General features: G+C 44.7%; 1 protein-coding gene across 3 annotated transcripts in view; it reads left to right on the forward strand.

Annotated features, from left to right (window-relative positions):
* The window catches only part of POU6F2 (POU class 6 homeobox 2), a 429,853-nt gene that overhangs the window by 388,755 nt on the left and 21,632 nt on the right, over positions 1-19,466 (forward strand). For all 3 annotated transcript variants that reach the window (XM_044245648.1, XM_044245649.1, XM_044245647.1), the window contains exon 7: positions 13,862-14,068. In XM_044245648.1, the coding sequence (XP_044101583.1) occupies positions 13,862-14,068 (207 nt within the window). The remainder of the gene's footprint in view (positions 1-13,861; positions 14,069-19,466) is intronic.

Here is a 19,466-nt window from a genome sequence, read left to right on the forward strand (position 1 = left end):
GAGTTAGCCAGCAAACTCCGCCCCTGCCGTCTTGTTCCCTTGACCCCGCGCATCTTGGGACCTATGGTCACTCCAGCACGTGGAGGGCCAGGAGGAGGATTTTGAGACCACTGCCCACACCGTTAGTAACAGGTTAAGCTGGCTGCCTCACTTTCTCTACAGTGTCAGCAGCAGAAGGCTAGGCAATGTGTACTTTCCCTCTCTATCATGACTACGTGGCTGCTGGACTTCATTTAATCCAAAGGCAGGGGCAGAGGAGTATTATTACCTGCTAGGTTCATTTAACTACTGCTGCTTTCCTTGATGCTCTAGAATAAAAAACATATTCACCTGCCTTCAGTAAATCTTTAGGTGACATTAGCAAGCTCTCCCAGGCAACCAAAAGGAAGAGATTTAGTGATATGTATTGGTACCAAAACAAAACTCTTTTAACCTGATGTGGAATTGGAAGATCTCATTGCAAGTTACGGATGGATTTTTAATGTGGGATCTTCTCAGTATTATTGAATTAGAAAGGAACTATTTGCGTTTTTTAATATAAAAGGTGACATCCTTGGGGCACCTGGGTGGCTCAGCTGGTTAAGCTGCTGCCTGCAGCTCAGGTCAGGATCCCAGGGTCCTGGGATCGAGTATCACTTCCAGTCTCTGCTCAGCCGGGAGTCTGCTCCTCCCTATCCCCGTGCCCCTCCCCCAGCTTGTGCTCTGTCTCGCTTACGCTCTCTCTCAAATAAATAAATAAAATCCTAAAAGGAACCAAACTTATTCCTGATAAAGCTATACTTCAAAAACAGCTTTTGAAATTAAAAATTCCAAAATTCATACCATTGGTACAAATTTTACATTACTGAGCTTAGAACAGGACAGTTAAAAAATCATTACAGTGGTGGTTGATTCATTATGATAAATTACATTTTTTTGGACTGCATTGGAAGAATCTGAGTCAGTACACACACACACACACACACACACACACACAGGGACATTTAAAATAGGAAGCGCAAAACCATGAGAAACCACACCAGGACAGGTGCATTGGCCCTTTCAATCACATCCATCGACACCTGCCCGATGGCTGGGGCTAAGGGGGCAGATTGGTCACCTTTGAAAATGAGGATGCAATTTTATGAGAAAAACTCATCAGCATCATTCTAATGAGTTACCATCTTTGTTGTGAGAAATGAGAAACTCCGTGGTCTCACCCTAAAGAGTATTAAAAAAAATTACTAAGAGGAAATTGAAAAAGTAATATATGTCGGAGTGATGAGGCAACTTTTTTTCTGATTGAACAGATAGATAAATATGGCAAGCAGTATCAAAATACATTTAATTTTGCCACAACAATGGATATTCTCTTGACAAAAGGCATATGAATCACCTCAGACTCATGAAACCAGGTGGTAATAAATAGATGCATTTTTTAATGACGCTTGGAGTGGTTTCACTCCCTACACTTCTTTTTTTTTTTTCTTTTTTTAAATGCTTGTTTTCTTGTTTATATTCATTTAAATTCATCTTTGCAGGCTGGATGCCCTCACAGCACTAGGTAATGCTAAATATGGGCAGCACTTTTCTTGAGCAATTGCCAAACATTTCCTTCACTGGGACCCACTGCTCCAAAGAACCTAGAATGTTGGAGATCACTGGTCCCCAATTTATATTTTTTTTGGTTTGTTTGGTTTTTTGTGGGTTTTTTGTGTTTTTGTGGGGGTTTTTTTTAGCTCATTGCTATTGCTTTTTTTTTTCCTCCCATCTGGGAAAAAATATAAAATATACAGTTCATAGGTCCAGAGCTTCATCTAGGGATGTTTACTAAAGCTTCTAAGGACCAAGGCTGAGTCATACTAAAAGGTGTTCTCCCAAGCAATAAATAACATTAATCTGATTTAGTCACTTAATCTGGCATCGGCAGGCAGAAGCAGAAATACTTCCCCACATTCTAGGTATTTTTTTGCTGGTATTAAAACTTAAACTCTTAGGCAAAGCCATATAAAATCTTACAAAGTTGGTCTGTCTGCAAAATGATGGCTTCACTACAGTGATGATCCTCTTTGGAAGGGAAAAATAATGTTTTCGGAATTCCACAGCGTTAGCAGCAGCAAAGAAAATAAATAGGACTCAGAGTTTAATTTGTAGTCATTGGGGGAAAAGGGAAAGATGATGAATAACGAATGTTACAGTTCTTCCTTAAGAATCTGTCTTTGCTATCTGTTATGTGGAACAACCCTCCGGGCAAATATAACGACTATTAAAAACGAAAATGTAAAGGGTCTGCAGAGAATTGGAAATTGGGGCATTAGATCATATTTACAAACATTTTCATTCCCTACCATTGAAAATCGAGTGAGAAGCCACAAATTGAAACCTGGACCACAAAAGCTTGAAGGAATTTGCTTTGGTACCACACGTCACACTTGCCCTTATTATGTATTAACCATGGGCTGAAATATGCATTCTTTAAATTCCAATTCCGATTCTCTATAGGAAAGTCTTGATATGTTCACAGATGAAGAGGGGGGATCTATGTGACAGCACAGTGACCGAGAGCCCTCGTTTACCACAAAAATGAATTCATACGAGGATCCCTGTAGTGGAATCAAGATGGCAGAAGTCTTGCAACAGGGTTGTGGTCGCCAAGGAGGAATGTCATTCTGTGCAAACCAAGGGACATTCCCCACCACGCTCCTGTCCTTCCTCGTCTCCAGTGGGAAACCAGCAGTTTCTGTTTATGTCCATGGGGACCAAAGGTCCCAATGGATCTACCTCTACCACCCCCCTGATTGCTACCTGATTGCCACCTGATTTCGGCAGGCATCAAATCCAGCTGCTGCTGCTTCTTTTTTTTCCCTCAGTCTCCCAAAATCTAAAACAGTGCCTGGCCTTCTTCAAAGATTCAACAAAAACCCTGCTACTTTTCGAGAGAAAATAAGAACCTCTTTCAATGATGGGTGAATTCAGCTGTCCAATGACACATGTGAGCATGCAAACAGGCAGTCCTTAAAAAGGGGGACCGCAGGAGACCACCTCAAGCCCCTTGGATTAAACCTCAGACTCTTGCCCCACAATTTTTCATAGACGCTTAAGGAAACACAGTCTTCTAGAGTGACCTTAAGGTGCCAACAAGATGCCCCGTTCCATGACAGTAATCAACACTTGGGACCTAACTTAAACGTCCCACAGCCACCAGGCGGGAAGGGGGCCTCCTTCCTGCTGCTGCTGCTGTGGAAAAACAGTCTTTCTCTGATCAGTGCAGCTGTTTCCCGGAAGGAGAAAAGAGGCTGCAGCCCCTACTTGTCAAGAGCGGGGGCTGTGGCTCATACAGTGGCTGCCATCTTGACCATCTGGCCTACTAGAAACCTCGGCTCTTTTCTTCATTGGCCAGTTGCTGGTGCCATAGACAGCAAGCTTTACAGAATGCTCTTGTTAATCCAAAAGAAGGGATTTTCATGAACTCAGATGGCTGGGTGATTTCCCCGTCTTCTACAGTAGGAATGAGAGCAGGTGGTATGGCTGGGTGATGTGCACAGAGCAGACCCCAGAAAGGATTTCCTGAGTGAGTGAGTGAGTATATAAGCGCTTAACTTGTGCATGAAACAAATGAATGAATAAAGCAACACTTTTAATTTTGAAGCCATTCAGAATAAAACAGAGATGTTCAAATACCTGACTTTTCCAGATAATGTGGAAGAGATTTTTTCTTTGCTAGAATCACCTAGTCATTTCAATCCCCTACTCTTTCTGACAGTAAAAGAGTTGCTAATATGTCTGTATTATCTCTTTATATAAAAATACTTTTAATAAGTAAATATTAATATTCATATAAGCAAACAAAAATTGCTAACCATAAGCAATAAATTCCCAAGGGGAAGATGGGCATGGAACAAAGTGGCAATTTCTCCTTCCATTTCCAAAGACTCTCTCCAAATTCCACTTCCCTTCTCCAAAGAAAATTGCATTTAGTCCTGAAAGTCGTGTTTATTTGAGCTTTGCTAGGAGAACCTTTTCTGTATCACTAGATATTTCTGTCCAATCATGGATGAAGTCAGTCAACTTTAAATTCCACATCAGGCCCAATCAAGCTCTGAGAGAATATTTTACAAAATTCATTCTCCCCTCTTCTGTCTTCCTCTTCCCACCTTCTAGTTAGGTAAAAGCAGAGTAGTAGAGGGAAAATAGCACCACAGAGAAATAAAGAACTCCTAAATAATCCAGAGCTTACCATTATGCCTTCCAATAGAGTAGATTTATAATTCAGATACAACTTTAAAACTTGCAGTGAGGGTTGTCTGGGTGACTCAGTGGTTAAGCACCTGCCTTTGGCTCAGGGCATGATCCCAGAGTCCTGGGATCCAGCCCCACAATGGGCTCCCTGCTCAGTGGGGAGTCTGCTTCTCCCTTTCCCTCTGCCTACTGCTCCCTCTGTTTGTGCTCTCTCTCGCTGACAAATAAATAAATCTCTTTAAAAAAAGAACTTGTGTTGACAGTGGGCACATATACTGTGCTCAAGAAAAGGATTAGTGTCCTGGACACTGATCCCTGCCCACCAGTCACTCCACGAGTAAGACAGGCAGTCAATTACAATGACTCCCCACTTAAATCCTATCTCACTGTAGGATCATCTTGTGCACATTTAATTTAATCTTTAGACTACACTCTAGATCAAAACTTTTATTCTGCCAATGGTTCCTAATGCTGGAGTACAAAACCAAATAAAAGAGAGAATCGAAAAAGCTCACGTTTACAGTAAAATATCTAAGAACAGATATTGTGATGCATCTTAAATTTTTTTAAAAAATTGAGGGGAAAAAACAAACAAACAAACAAAAAAACACCTGCATGCAGAGTGTTGAGTGTGCCAGATTCAGTTGTAGTGTTATTGTAATAGAAACTGTCAACAGTTCAGACCATGGCCGCAGCTGCTAACTTCATTTTGCCAAAGGACTCAAGACAGACTCAGGTCCAATAAGAATGATCATTGTATCAATTGAGTTGACTCTTACCTGGGAGGCCTGTCAGTTTCCTGAGATGTGGAGTTTCTTCCACAGTGTTTGCTGCTAATGGGCCATAGAACCAGGATTCAGGCCATGCTCTATAAGCAAATCATTCCCCTCGTGAAGGTCGAGTGGGATCCCTTTCCCCCTGACTCACCATTTGGAATTGGAAAACACACACATTTACATTAGACTTTTTCTTTCTCGACAATTAAACAAATTAAAGACCGTGTTCCAGGCTGCGTTTGGGAGTACTGGATGGTCTTGTGCTCCTTAATCATATGTCTAATTAAAGATAAGACAGGAAAGGAAGACCCATATGCACACCTTTATCACATCTTATAAATCTGCTGTTGCTGATGAGAACAGTCTTGCTAAGATAACTGCCAAACGACCGGGTTGAAATTCCCCCTGATTCTTCTGACCTTCCCTTGGGTGTTGACACTCCCCCCTCCTTTGGGGGCCACTGACTTTCCCTAGTGCAGCTCCCAGGTTGTGAAGAGCCTCAGTAGCATTTCAGCAATGAAGCCACTGCCATACGTTCGTTTTGAAGTCGGCTGACATTTTTTTCTTTTTTCTTTTTTTTATATAAATTCAATTAGCTACATAGAGTACTTTGTGAGCTTTGGATGTAGATTTCAGTAATTTACCGGCTGACCTGTCCACAGTCAGCATATAGCAGCCCAGGCTCTCAGAACCAAACCAAGTTCACAGTCAATATAGTTCAATATAGTTCATGGTCAATTTAGTCAATATAAGTTCAATATACACGTGGGAACGTGTATATTGTGCTCACAGCTGTAACTCCTCCAGTAGCTGTCACTCTCTCTCCTCTTCTAAGCCTCCTTCTTGCCTTCATTTCTCCTCTACCTTGCAAGTGTTCTTAGTGAACAAAATCCCATGACCCACAGGGACTCCTTTTTTAGTATTACTGACCTTGATGATTGAGGTAAAGGCAGTCCCCTCTCTTTACCTGTTTTTAAAATTATAGATGGGAATGGCTTAGAAAATACTTGTTAATATTCATGATTAAGTCATGTTTAACTTATTTTTTTAAAACCCACTGAACTATGGGCCCGGAAGGACAAGCTTAAATCTCTTGGTCACGTAATTGGCAGTTATGAAGACCCTTCCCCTAAAGTGGGGAACGAGGACAGAAGTGATACCCAGCAGGGTGAGATCCTCAGAGCCTCTCACTGTCCCAATCGGCTCGGTGGCCACAAGCTGTCCCCTCCCCTTGGATTAAACCTCAGACTCTTGTCCTACAACTTCTCATAGGCCCTTAAGGAAACAGAGTCTTCTAGAGTGACCTTAAGGTGCCAACAAGATGCCCCATCCATGACAGTAATCAATACTTGGAACCTAACTTAAACATCCCACAGCCACCAGAAGCGTCCCCAGGTGGGCCTCCTTCCTGCTGCTGCAGCTGCTGCTGTGAGAAAGGGTAGTCTTTCCCTGGTGGAGTGATTCTCCTTCCTTCAGCTTGCTGCCTCCATTCCTGATAAGGCAGGCTGAGGTGGGGAGAGGACAGATGGGCATAAATGCGGCCCCAGGTTGAACTGCTGAGAGACAACCTCTGCCCTCTGGGCCAGAAGATGGCTCAAGCCAGCTCTCCCACGAGCTTGTCTGAGGCGCAGCTGAGACCTTCCAACAGCAATAGGACAGTGCTACAGCTCTGTGTTATGTTATTAGCACAGTGCTATAGGCAATGTGTTTTCTTCCAGCTACACACTCCCCTCCCAGGGATTGGTTTTCTCCAAGTCTACTCTCCAAGGCTTTCTGTCCCAGTGCCCATTCCCCAAGGGGGTCCTCTGGGACAGGATTATAAATGGCTCAGACCCCTGATAATGAGTCCAGGGAAACACTCACCCGTCTCTGCCTGCTCTCAGTGGGAGGGTAGCAAGGGCCAATGCAGTAGAGCCCTCTCTCTCTGTCCCCCTCCCTCTCATCCCTCTCCTTTCTCTTCCTTCCTCTTCTTTGCTCTTCTTTTTCTCTCTTCCCTCCTCAGCTCAAAAACCATAGCCTCTCACCTTTAGATTCCTTATGGTATATGTTCCCCAACTTTGAGGGAACACTATTTACTTAACTACCTTTATTAACCTGGAGGTGAGGAAAAACTCCCCATGCCCCCTTCCTGGGAGTGAGGAAGACACACAGAATTTCAAAATCTTTCTGTGTCTGCCCTCTGAATTCTAGAAATTGTCCTCCTGGTTTTCAGCAGCATAGTCTATTCCTGCCCTTGGAACGCAACACCTACTGAATCTTGGTGCTTCGATGGAAACTTTCGGCTTAGCATTCTATTATAAGACAGGAAGAATTTAACTATTTTTCATGGTGAACTACTGTTTTCTGTTCTTCTTGGTAAGCTATTTTCATAGTAAAATCATAGCACTCAGAAAAATACAAGAGAGTTGTACAAATTAATACAAACGCTAGGAGTTACACACAGGCATATAAACAAAATTAAGCTAAGAACAAACGTTTATTGAACATCAGTTTGGTTAGTGAAGTACTGTTTGGAGACTTGTGTCCCATTTCATCCTCACAATGCCCTTATGAAGTGGTGTCATTATTCCCATTTTACAGATGAATACCCTGAGGTTCTAGGTAGTGAGGTCATTTGCCAACAATCTCCCACCGGTTAGGGGCAAAACTTGGGTTTGCACCTGGGCAGTGGATAATTTAATTCCTCTATAAACATATCCTAAATTCCATTAAGCAGAATGATCTTTAATGGCTCTTAAGAAGATTTTAGAGAAGAGGATTATTTTTATTGATGTTATGGCTCTTTACAACATCTGGTTTTCATGCAAATTATCCTTCTCCTAATGTGACCACAAGTGACACTGCAAAGATCCTGGCACTTCTAATTCTTTACTCTTGTCTGTGAGTGGGTTTCTGAAGTTGAAAACCAATCATCCAATAGGGATCCTAATTCTGACAGCAGGAAGCACTGAGTAGGTACATAGTCCCAGAGGTAGAACACCTCTCAACACCCAGAACACAAGCATCAAAATGTACACCTTCAGCCCTTCTTTTTCGCAGTTGCTCATTAAAGAACTACGTGGTGTCCCTTTCTTGCAAATTGGTCTGAGATAATTTGCCTCATCTCCTGGGCTTCGGTGATACCACCTTCAAGCACTGCCATTCCCACTGCCCATGCCCAAGCCAGACATTGTTCATCCCTCATGGTGTTATATTTGTCCTGAACGCTGACACCTCCAGAGTTTGGGGAAGCCATGACCAACTGATTGCTGTTGTCTCCAAGATTAAACCCAAGGGTCCTTAGTTGAGCGTCTCCCTCTTTTGAGCTCCTTCATCTGCTTATCTTCGTGCCTTTACTCAGCCCATCTCAACACCCACGCCTCTCTTCTTCGCCATCATGGACAGAGTGCTAAATGCAAGAAGGCCCCATTGCATCTCAGAAAAAATAAATTTCATTTGGGGAGTAACTGTATTCTCCTACCTTTCCTGGAACCAACATCTAATCGGAGCTGCCAAAATAATGCTAAGTGGGTTTAACCTTACAGTTGGAGCCCAGTGAAATCACACTGAATGTGTTATTTTTGTAAAATTTTATTTATTTATTTGACACAGAGAGAGAGAGAGAGCGCGCTAGAGCACAAGCATAGAGGAGGCAGGCAGAGGGAGGAGGAGAAGGAGGCTCCCTGCTGAGCAAGGAACCCGATGTGGGCCTTGTCCCAGGACCCAGGGATCATGAACTAAGCCATAGGCAGATGCGTAACTGACTGAGCCACCCAGGCACCCCACACTGAATGTGTTATATAAAGAAGACAAAATCCTCCCTCGGAGAAAGAGAGAGAATGGCTGTTGCCAGACCAGAGAGGAAGGAGAAGGTAATGAGCTGCTTCTATCCTGGGGATCACTCATCCGGTTCCTTGGCTCTCTGGTGCTCTTTGTTGGATGCTAGTATTAACAAAAGCCTCTTGACCAAAAAGTGCTGAGATTACACAAATATTTGGCAAAGAATCATCTCTGCTGATGGACTGAAGATGCTGAGAAAGTCACCGATTCACAGCATTGATGGATTTCCTTTTCTTAAAGATACGTGCAATGAAATTACTTGTCAATGTGACATCTGCAAACACATTCTCCGTGGCAGAGTTTAACAGCATGTCATAGACAATTACGACACGTGGCCCATCAGATGACTTGTCTGGGTGCCCTGGGCTTCTGTGATGCCAGCGTCTGCTGTTGCTGAGGACACCACATGTAGGCAGTGAATGAATTCAGTACATGTTATCTCCATCAGTTCTAATTCGTCCCTACTAAGCATCTCAACTAGTACGAAGTCTCTAAGGACACTGTAAAGATAACCAGGTGACCCCAAATTGCTGAGATTTGCTACAGTTCCAAGACAATCTTTATGATGGCTAAAGTCCTCATTGCCGCTGAATGCACAACAGTCACTTTTATGGGTATGCCACCCAAACTTTTACAGAAACAGGGATTACACATGCTAATGAACACCAGCAGTAATTTTAACTATATTTTTTTAGTTGCTCTTGTGCCACAGACTTCATTTTCTGTTGTGGTTTATGCTCATAACTTTTCTAAGGAAAAAGACAGGTGGACACGAGCTGCAACAACCAAGGAAGTCCTCCGTCAAAGAGGCCAGAACTCTTTTTTAGATCTCAAGTTGTCATTACGATACGAAGGGCCCAGCCCTGGTTACAGCATTCATCAGAAGATGAATCATTACAGTTAGAACCAGGGCAAAGACATCGAGGATCATTGCAAACAATGCCCAAGCTATTTGCTCTGGGACTGATGAGACAATAACTTCACCCCCAAATTTCTAATGTTGTAACCAAGGCATAAAGTAGGCCACGCATTTTGAATTGAAGTGGCAGTCAATGACTCCAGAACCCCTCTGTCAAGGATTCATGGAGGCATTTTGCCTCACCCTTGGCCAGCTAGAATGGCATCCTGGCGATGGAGCTCCAATCCAGAGCCTCTCACTACTTCTGTCTCTTCCGTCCACATCTTTGTCTTTATCCCGGAAGTAACTCCATTTCAGCGCTCCTCTCCACCCGCTCAAAAACCATCGTTGAATCTCCTTGCCCGGATGCGATTTGACAGCTTCCATGCTGACCTGTCCCTGATCCACTGTCCCAACCCTCTTGCTTGAAAACTAGTCAATGCCCCAGCCCCCGTGTCTCTCATGGCCAGCTTGTCTCTTGTTTGGAATGGTTTCTCTGCCCTGCCGAATCCCACCCAAACTTCGAGACTCAGCTCTGCCCCATTTCTTCGGTCAAGTCTCCCTGAACTCCCTCATCATTCTTCCTCTGATACCACTCATTCATTCCCAATAGACCTTGGAACACTCACCATGTGGATATAGAGATTCTTATCAGTAGTCCTTGCTACTTGTTTGGTATATATCATTTTTCTGTTGAATTGATAGAATCTTTGCATGAGATGTGCCTGCCTTGTTACCCCCTCCTCTGTCCCTAATTGCATCTTCTCAGTCTTCTCCATGGCACATGATGCCACACTCCACGCAGAGAAGAGTCAGCAGGCACTAGGCTGCTCTGCCAAAGTCAGTTCTCTTGTTGCAGTTAATGCCTTGACCAGGAGTCACAGCCTACTGGCTGGCTTTGCTCACTCAGCATCTTTCCTTCAGGACTCCCCTAGCAGCAAATCTTTAGCTCTGGGAGCCAGAAACTCAGACTCCAAAGGGCTTGGTCTCCAGATGTCTCAGAAACATCCCTTCTCTCTCTGCCTTCAAGAAGGAGCTCTCCAAATATCAAAGGTCAGTTTTAATTTCCTGATTTCCTTGGAATACGTATTGATATAAATACTTCCCTTGAATATCAAAAGGCTTCTGATTTCAAATACAGTTTCAAATACAGTAAACTGCCAACTTTACACAAGTGCCAAGAGCCTCACAACATGGCTGCCTCAGCATCTCTGGCTTCCTTGTTGAGATCTCTTTGGCATCAGGATCGGAGGAAGCTTTTTGGTGAGGTCTGTGGAAGTACTGAGAGGAGTCAGGGCCAACCTGAACAAAACGGGCACATCTGGCAATCTGTAGACCGCACTGTGTGATCATCTCTACCCTCAATGAATGGGAGCAAATGAAAACCAGCGTTCTGGTTTTCACTGGGGGATGTTGGGAAACCCCCACAGTGCATTGCCAAGTTCTTGCCGTGCCCAGAAGGTCATCCCAACTCCCCTGCAAGGGGAACAAAAATGAGAAATGCACAGCTTCACAGAAGGCTTCCAGACCTTAGAACGTTCCAACTCCCCCCCCCCCACGGTAGGCAAAGCCTCCGTATTAAAGGATTCCTCCAGGTGTGCAGTTCCAGATCCCTCTGGCTCCCATGCTAGCCACGGCAAGTGATGCTGGGGGCCCCGAAAGAAAAGAGGAGCCGGTGGGGAGGAGTTTTAGTGGCACTATGTTTTAGTAATGTCAAGCACAGTATTCGGAGCAAGGATGCACTTTGGGGAAAGGCTGGAGAGTCGTTTGCATTTGCCTTTCTTCTTTGCACTGGGAAAGAAGGCAAAGCATCTCATTACCGTGAGGGGAGCAGAGACTCGTGTCAATCTTCTGGGAGCAGAATGCCTCCCAGCATCACAGCGGGCTTAGCTGTCAGGCGCTGTGCCTCACTGGGAAGCCTTCTTCCGGCTTACTAACTCACACGGGCTCCTAAACACATTGACATGCTGCCTAAAATAGAACCCACAACCCTGCCACCTAAACCAATCTGGCTTCTCTCGGCTTCCAACTCAGGCCAACCCGGTGGACTGGGGTTTCTCAGGCCGAAGACATGGGGAGGCCAGACCGGACAGGTGCATGTAGGTGTGGGAGGAGGAGCCTGCTCCCCAGGTCTCTACACACCACCCGTGGGGTCAGAGGGACAGCTTCTGGATCCTGAGCTGCTTCGTGCAAGACCACTCATCAGTGCGGCACTTATGTGCTCTCATCTATTGATGTGGACTCGTCCTGACCTGGCTGCCCTGCTGGGACGGGTTCACCGCTGATGCTGCCAGACGGACCCGCAGGCTTGCCCAGGGAGAACCGCAGAGTGACGGACTCCCTCAGGGCCTGCTGACTGCTCTCACAGGCGTTACGTGACCTCCATCAGCATCCACTGACAACTGCCACCGCTGCTTTGTATGCACACAGCTGCTCCATTAGCACCGTCCCTCGGGGGCTCTGCGGTGGGAGCAACGGCTGCGCCAGGATGGGTGCCCTCTCATCAAGATCCTCATCACCAAACCGTGTTTGCCCTTGTGGTTCTCCTGCCAGTCTTGTTGCTTCTGGAATTGTAGGAGTAGCAGAGGCTAGAAACCATTCGTCCAAAAGACATGTGTTGAGAACCTGTGCTCAAAGCCCTCTCTGGAGGGCTGTGGGAGCAGAAAACAGAGTCGTTTATAAACTCGGACTGCAAGCTGCATGTTGTCCGGACAGAAGTTCCCACGGGACACAGTGCCCTCCCGAAGAGTGGGTCCTCTCCCATGTCCTCCCTGCGGTGGGAAACAGATGACATGATGGAAGCGCCACCATCAGGGGCTTGGTGGACCTGGACTGCCCCGCTGTCACCTACCAACACCTCCATCAAGCGACAGCTGGGCCTCCGCGGTCCCAGTCACTTAAAGGGGGCAGACTAATGCCCACTTCCTAGCGGAAGTAAGAACGTGGAAGGAAACAAAACCATGGACGTAAAAGCACTTCTGGAGACAGTATTATGAATACGTCTGGGTGGTCCCCACGTCATGTGACCACGGTTCACCCTGGGAGGGAATCCTGGAATGTGACTACAAGAGCAGCGCTGCTGAACCATCCTGTGCTGTGTGGGAGAGGAAAGCCTCCAACCGCCAGTTCCGTGACTCCCCCAAAAGAGTCCGTAACTTTGGAAGACAGATCATCTTTTCATTCTGTTCTGATTAAATTTGCCCCTAGCAGCATATGAATGTGATCCATGTTTCCAGCTCTCATAGACACCGTGACCATTTGCCATCTTGCCCACGCTCCCTTTGCTCCCTTCCTCCTCAGCGCCATCACCGGATCCAGCCAGGTCCTCCTGCAACACTCCGCCCCATCCCCTCACTGAAGCCAGAAGCTGCTAGACGCAAGCAGAAACCTTCTCTGCCACCCGCCACAGAAGCCCTGAACTTCTAACCCTTAAGACCCGGTTGCAAACACATTATCTAAAATGCACATTTTCAAAAATTGCCATTTTCAGTTGTCATTCCAACTCTATTTTAAGAGTTTCAGGCATTCGTTTATGATCCCAGTTCTCTCAAACCTTCAGAAAGTGGAAGCTCCCTGACTTAGCTGGTAGGTGGCCGAGCTGGGAAGGCAACCCTGTCTCCCTGATGCCAGAACCAGGGTGGAGAGACACACTCCTGCTAGGCTGCTGAGGACCTTGGGGGAGTAGGATGGAAGGTGAAAGGTTGCCAGGATGGAGAGAGCAGAGGAGAACAAGGCAGGGGAAAGATGTGAGGGAGCACAGCAGGTCTGAGATGCTCCTCTGGGGAAAAGATGTGGCTTCCCTGCTAGAAGAGGGTCTTGGGTGCCTGTGAAGTCCATCTTCTGGCTGGTTCTGAGACAACAAAGCAGATGTCTGTGAAACTCCAAGTTTGCATCTTCGCCAAAGGTTGATTTTGCTTTCAAGTAAGGTGCTTCCCCCCGCCTTTCCATGCATCCCGTTCACGTGTGCTTATCTCTCCTGCAGGTGCTTGTTCCCTGCCCCTGCCTTCTACACCCTCCTCCAGATCTGGTCACAGTCTCTCCGTGGGCTCTTGGGAGGCTCCTGCACAGAGCAAGGCATGAGTGACCTTCAGCTGCATGTGCAGAACCAGAGCAGAGCCTGGCTCCTCACCTCTGGGCCCATCTCTTGCAGATTATTGGGACCATCCCTCTGATGCCAAATCCGGGGCCATCGAGTCAAGCAGCGAGTGGCACTCAGGGCCTGCAAGTGCAACCCATCACCCCCCAGCTCCTGACCAACGCCCAGGGCCAGATCATTGCCACAGTCATCGGGAACCAGATCCTGCCAGTGATCAACACCCAGGGCATCACGCTCTCACCCATCAAGCCCGGCCAGCAGGTAATGGCCCACATCCAGGCAGCCGTGGCTGCGTGGACCCCCTCCTTCCCACTCGTCTTCTGTTTGCGCTCAATCAATGACGGGTAATTTTTATAAAACCACAAAAGATTCCAACCTGAATTCTAACACATCAATAATTTTAAAAGGCAAGTAGCTCTTTTTACATTCTTAGAGAATATGGGTAAGAGCTAGTTCTCTAACCTAAAAATATGAATATATTAAGTTATAAACAAATAGCCGCCTAAAATTCAATAGGGATGCGTCCCTGCTTGGACACTGGTGATACTTAATTTTCAGACAATTTTAAAGATTTTATTTATTTATTTGAGAGAGAGAGACAGTGAGAGAGAGCATGAGTGAGGAGAAGGTCAGAGAGCGAAGCAGACTCCCCATGGAGCTGGGAGCCTGATGTGGGACTCGATCCCGGGACTCCAGGATCACGCCCTGAGCCGGAGGCAGTCGTCCAACCAACTGCGCCACCCAGGCGTCCCAATTTTCAGACAATTTTAAAAGGGGTCAAGAGGAAGCCAAGGCCACTTCTGCCTTAACTGTGAATGAAAGAAAATTGCTCCATTGTGAAATAAAGCAGGGACTGTCCCATAGCAGGGCAGGTGTGTACAAGGTTTAGAATCATCACAGAGGTGGGAGCGGCCAACTCTGTCTGAGGAGTTTTGAGTTCTGAGGAGTTTTGAGAAAATGGTTTGGGGACAGAGTCTTGATGAATGAAGATGGAACAATGATGGAATCACAACATGCCAGGTCACAGGCACAAAGACAGAGAAATAGGAAGGAGGATGGGTGTCATGAAATAGAAGAAAGGCTCATAGAAAGGGCTCCATAATCAAGCTGGAAAGGATGGACTTCGTGTGATCTTGAACGCATTACGCATCATCTTTGTGCCCCAGCGTCCTCATCTGAGAAATGGGAATAACCAGTACCCGTCTCGCAGAGTGGTCACGAGGATTCAGTGAGTCCATCTGTATGAAGTGATTCGTGCCTGGTACACTTACACGCTCATGATGATGGTGATGACCGTCCATTCCGCAGCCCTGGAAATCTGTAAGAGGTATTTAAAGGGAGGAGTGACATGTTCAGTTTTATTTTTCAAGAAAACAACTCTAACTCGGGGAGCAGATGGAGGCTGAGCTGAAGTGGCGGAACATCGATTGTCAACAAACCATTTAGGAGAGTATAGTAAAACATGGACGGGAATTTATGAAAGTACATGCCAGATAGTTGAAACCAAGAGTCTGGAACTGTAGTAGCGCCAGGACAGGATCTGAGAGTCAGTGAGTGCATACATTGTCACTGAAAGCAAAACCAACTTTCAGAAAACTCAGGAGGAGCATGAGAAGGAAGGAAGACAACAGAGTCACTTGGGGAAACATCAGCTTTTAAGGAATGGAAGAGGAAGGGAGAGATGCAAGAAATGGCCAGTTAAGGAGGCGAGGAATCTAGAGGGTAATGATCGAGCATCCAAGAGTTTTTTTTTTTTAGAGGAGGAACCGACACAGTGTCAAACACTGCAGAGGTGATATCAGGTAAAGCAATGGAGAAATATCAGTTCTCTCTTTGTTGTGACGCTTTAAAGTCTGGAGCTGCTCTGTTTGAAACATTATGAAACCAGCAGCAGGGTGAGTGAAGAAGCCAAAGTTGGACCAGGCTGAGACCCAGATTTGAAGTTGGAGGGTGCACTACCAGGAAAGGTGGTGGGAGAAGACAGATATTAACAGTGAGTACGTGACTGAGTACATGGCCTTATGAGTTGTTGGAAAACTCTATAATGGAAAGCATCTAGCAAGGAAATAGGATGTGAAAGAAAAAGGAAGAAGAAAACACTGCTCGATTCATCATTCATCTGTAACAAAGTAGAAGTATCTTTCCAGAGATCTCAGCCATTTGGCTTCTGATCCAGCCATGCATAGAGCCCATTCTTGGTGGCACTTGAAGGCTATTCTTGGAAATTCAGCTACTTGTTCAATAAATATTTTTAAAAATCTGTTTTATACATATATATGTATAAAAATTTTATATATGTATAAATATTTTAAAAATATTTAAAAATCTGTTTTATACACATATATATGTATAAAAATTTTATATATGTATATTTTTAAAATATGTAAAAATTGTTTTATACACATATATATGTATAAAACAGATTTTTTTAAATATTTATTGAACAAGTATCTGAGTATGTATGTGTGTGTATATATATATGCATATGTATATATATATATATTTTCCCACCTGCTATTTGTCAGGCACTGTTCCTGGAAGCTAGGCTCATAGACATGACATGAGACATGACATAGACATAGACGTGTCATGTCATACGCATGACAGATACCATGAGTCTAGGGAGGAAGATGGACATTCATCAAAGACTTGCACAAATATGTATCTGAGATCTCTAGTAAATGCTATGAGGGAGTAGCGAGGGGATCTATGAGCAGGTCCAGCAAGGACACCTCCTCCACTGAGGGAGGAGGAAAAAACCAAGTCAGGCCTGAACACACTTCCCAGAGATGGTGACTCTGGTCTTATGCCCTTTGGTTCTCCCACCGAATCTGTAAGTCTACTGCCTGGAGAGCCAAGGCTCCCAGCACCCCTCTTCTTCCTCAGCTTAATCCTAGGCCGTGGTGCAGTCCCTGCCAAAATATACCACTGAGGACTTCGCTCCCCCTCCTTACCCCTGTCTCTCAGCTAGCTTATCTCTTATACTATATACAAGTTGCCATTGGACTCTTTACCTTCTAAATGGTTCCTTAAATAAGGCAAGAGATTCTATCTTTTATTGGCTTTTTAAGACTTATTTCTATCTGTTCAAACTTAGGCTAAAATTATCTGTAGGAGGGAGAAAATGAGATCAGCCTCTTTTCATACAATCTGCTAAAACTATTTCTGTCAGCAAAGCCAAGTTGTAAATTGCCACGAAGGTGATGAATTAATTAGAAATCATCAACATTTAGTATAAAAGTAGTCTCGTTCTCACCTTGGATTTCAGTGGAGGGCGTGTAGGTGATAGACAATTTGAGTTACATAAAATTACAGCTCTAGATTTGAGGTAGAACGATTTTAATCCAGGAGAAGGACCTAACCAAGAAATGGCATAAAAAAAAAAAAAAGGCAGAATATGGTGCCATTCTTTCACTCTTTGCCCAAAGTACACATCATTGATCCATTTCCGCAGCCTCTCTTGTGAGCACAGACACATCTCAGAAACGTTCTCACCCTGCCCCTGTTGGTCGCTGGAGCAAACTTCACTATCACTGCAGGAACATTTGGTCCTCTGCTGCTCTAACCTCCATCGCTGTCTTCTTTACTGTAGAATTGGGACCCAGCAACTCCTAAGAAACAGCCAGCCCAGGGCGCCTGGGTGGCTCAGTGGGTTAAAGCCTCTGCCTTCAGCTTGGGTCATGATCCCAGAGTCTTGGGATCGAGCCCCACATGGGGCTCTCTTCTCAGCGGGGAGCCTGCTTCCTCCTCTCTCTCTCTCTCCCTGCCTCTCTGCCTACTTGTAGATCTCTGTCTGTCAAATAAATAAATAAAATCTTTAAAAAAAAAAAAGAAAGAAAGAAAGAAAGAAAGAAAGAAACAGCCAGCCCCTTGGGGGTGTGCCTTGCAAATCCATTTCGCATCAGTTATAAGCAGGACTGTCTGGACTGGTGTGTGCACAAGTGCCTCTGGTGTAGCTTCATGCTGAGAGAACACATGATCACAGCTGGAGAAGAGTGGCAAGTGAAACTTCCTGAAACTCCAAGTCACAACAGGCGCCCCGGGGCCCATCCTTCTTGTTCTAGCCACATGCCCATGGTCTATTCTAGTCCCAGAAAGATCGAGGGAACCAAGGGTGAACCTGGTTGGAAATATCAGGAAATGGTGGAAAGAAATGAATGACTGGTACTGTTTCTTGCCATCTGCTCTGAAACACCTCAGAGCACCTAGCATGGTTAACAAGTTGGGTGAACTGATGAGAGACAAGCAAGTCTGAGTCCTGGACATAAAAGCTGGGATCCTGAGGAGAGCAGATCATAAAATGCCCAAGCGTCCAAGAGTAAAAAGCTCAGAGCTGGAGGTGTAAGGATAGTGGTCTTCAACTTTTTTTCTTTAAATATTACCCTTTACATTGAAGAAATATAATACAGACAACCACTAAAAAATAAAGGATTTCTATCATACAGTAGAGAACTTTCTCAATTTATTTTTTCATGTGATTTATGACAAATGCCTGATCTCACAAGAGCATAGTTCCAACAGTAAAATACATCATAAATTATAGAAGCAGAAAGTTCCCTAACTCACACTCAGGAGGGAGTTCACTTTCATGGAGTGAAGTAGCTTGGATCAGATTGTTTGTGGTGATTTGTATTAATTTAACAAAAATAATTACATCTTTAACTTTATTTTCACATCTACCTAGCATTAATTAAAAGAACCTGAATAAAATCTAAGAGTAGAATGAATGAATAAATAAAAACTAAGAGTGAACCCTCAGCTACTCTTGATGATGATTTATGCCAATGATAAAAGATTGCCAAACTACAAAGTTATCATCTGGAAAGCAAGCAAATATTTCTTAAATACATGACTTGATGGTCCTAGATATAGTCTTCACAGTATCACAGCGGAGATTCTTGGTGAGCAGTGCAAGAGAATTAAAGTCAGAAAAAGACTAGATTAAAAAAAAAAAGAAAGAAAGAAAAAAAAAACAGAGAAAGATGTAAGTATCTTTCTGTGCAAGGGGGGGGGGGGGAAGAAGCTACTTAATCCAAAATATTTGGTGGATTTTGAAAGGAGCCTTTTGTTCCTTCCATGGGATTCTCAAAGTGAGAAGCCCCAGATCCCTTTACAACTGTGACTGTGAATTAACGATGTGTCCATAAGCAGCACAGACATCATTTTTATGTATGTTTATTCTCCCTTTGACTAAATTCCAACAAAATTTAGCAGGAGTTTTTAGCACGATTAAGAGTGTAGGGACATTTGAAAGGAAAAAATGTTGCAATCTGTAAAATCAAAGCAATGGAATTTTTCGAAAATTAAAGACCGTGGATATAATCCTTGGAGACTGCCATCTACGAGGGCACGTGATTTCTCTTCAAAAAGTAATCTTGGTGTTAACAGGAAGCCAAAGTAAGGTAGTTTATTTAAATTGCCCCCCCCCAATGCCATCTGATTACCCAAATCCGTTCATTTGTTTTTCAAGTAAATACAACATGTACTCCCTTACCTGTTTTGGAACGTCAGCTGCCCTTCCCAGCCCCCACCTGCCTGTAGCAGGGGTCCCTGGTCTCTTTCCGGAGCCACCCACCATGAGACACAAATGAGGCGTTTCCACCCACAAGGATCTGAAGCAGGACAGGAATTCTCCTAGATGGATACAACGCCTATCACC

This window comes from Neovison vison, chromosome 4 (genome assembly GCF_020171115.1).
Source record: "Neovison vison isolate M4711 chromosome 4, ASM_NN_V1, whole genome shotgun sequence".
In the NCBI taxonomy this organism is placed as follows: Eukaryota; Metazoa; Chordata; class Mammalia; order Carnivora; family Mustelidae; genus Neogale; species Neogale vison.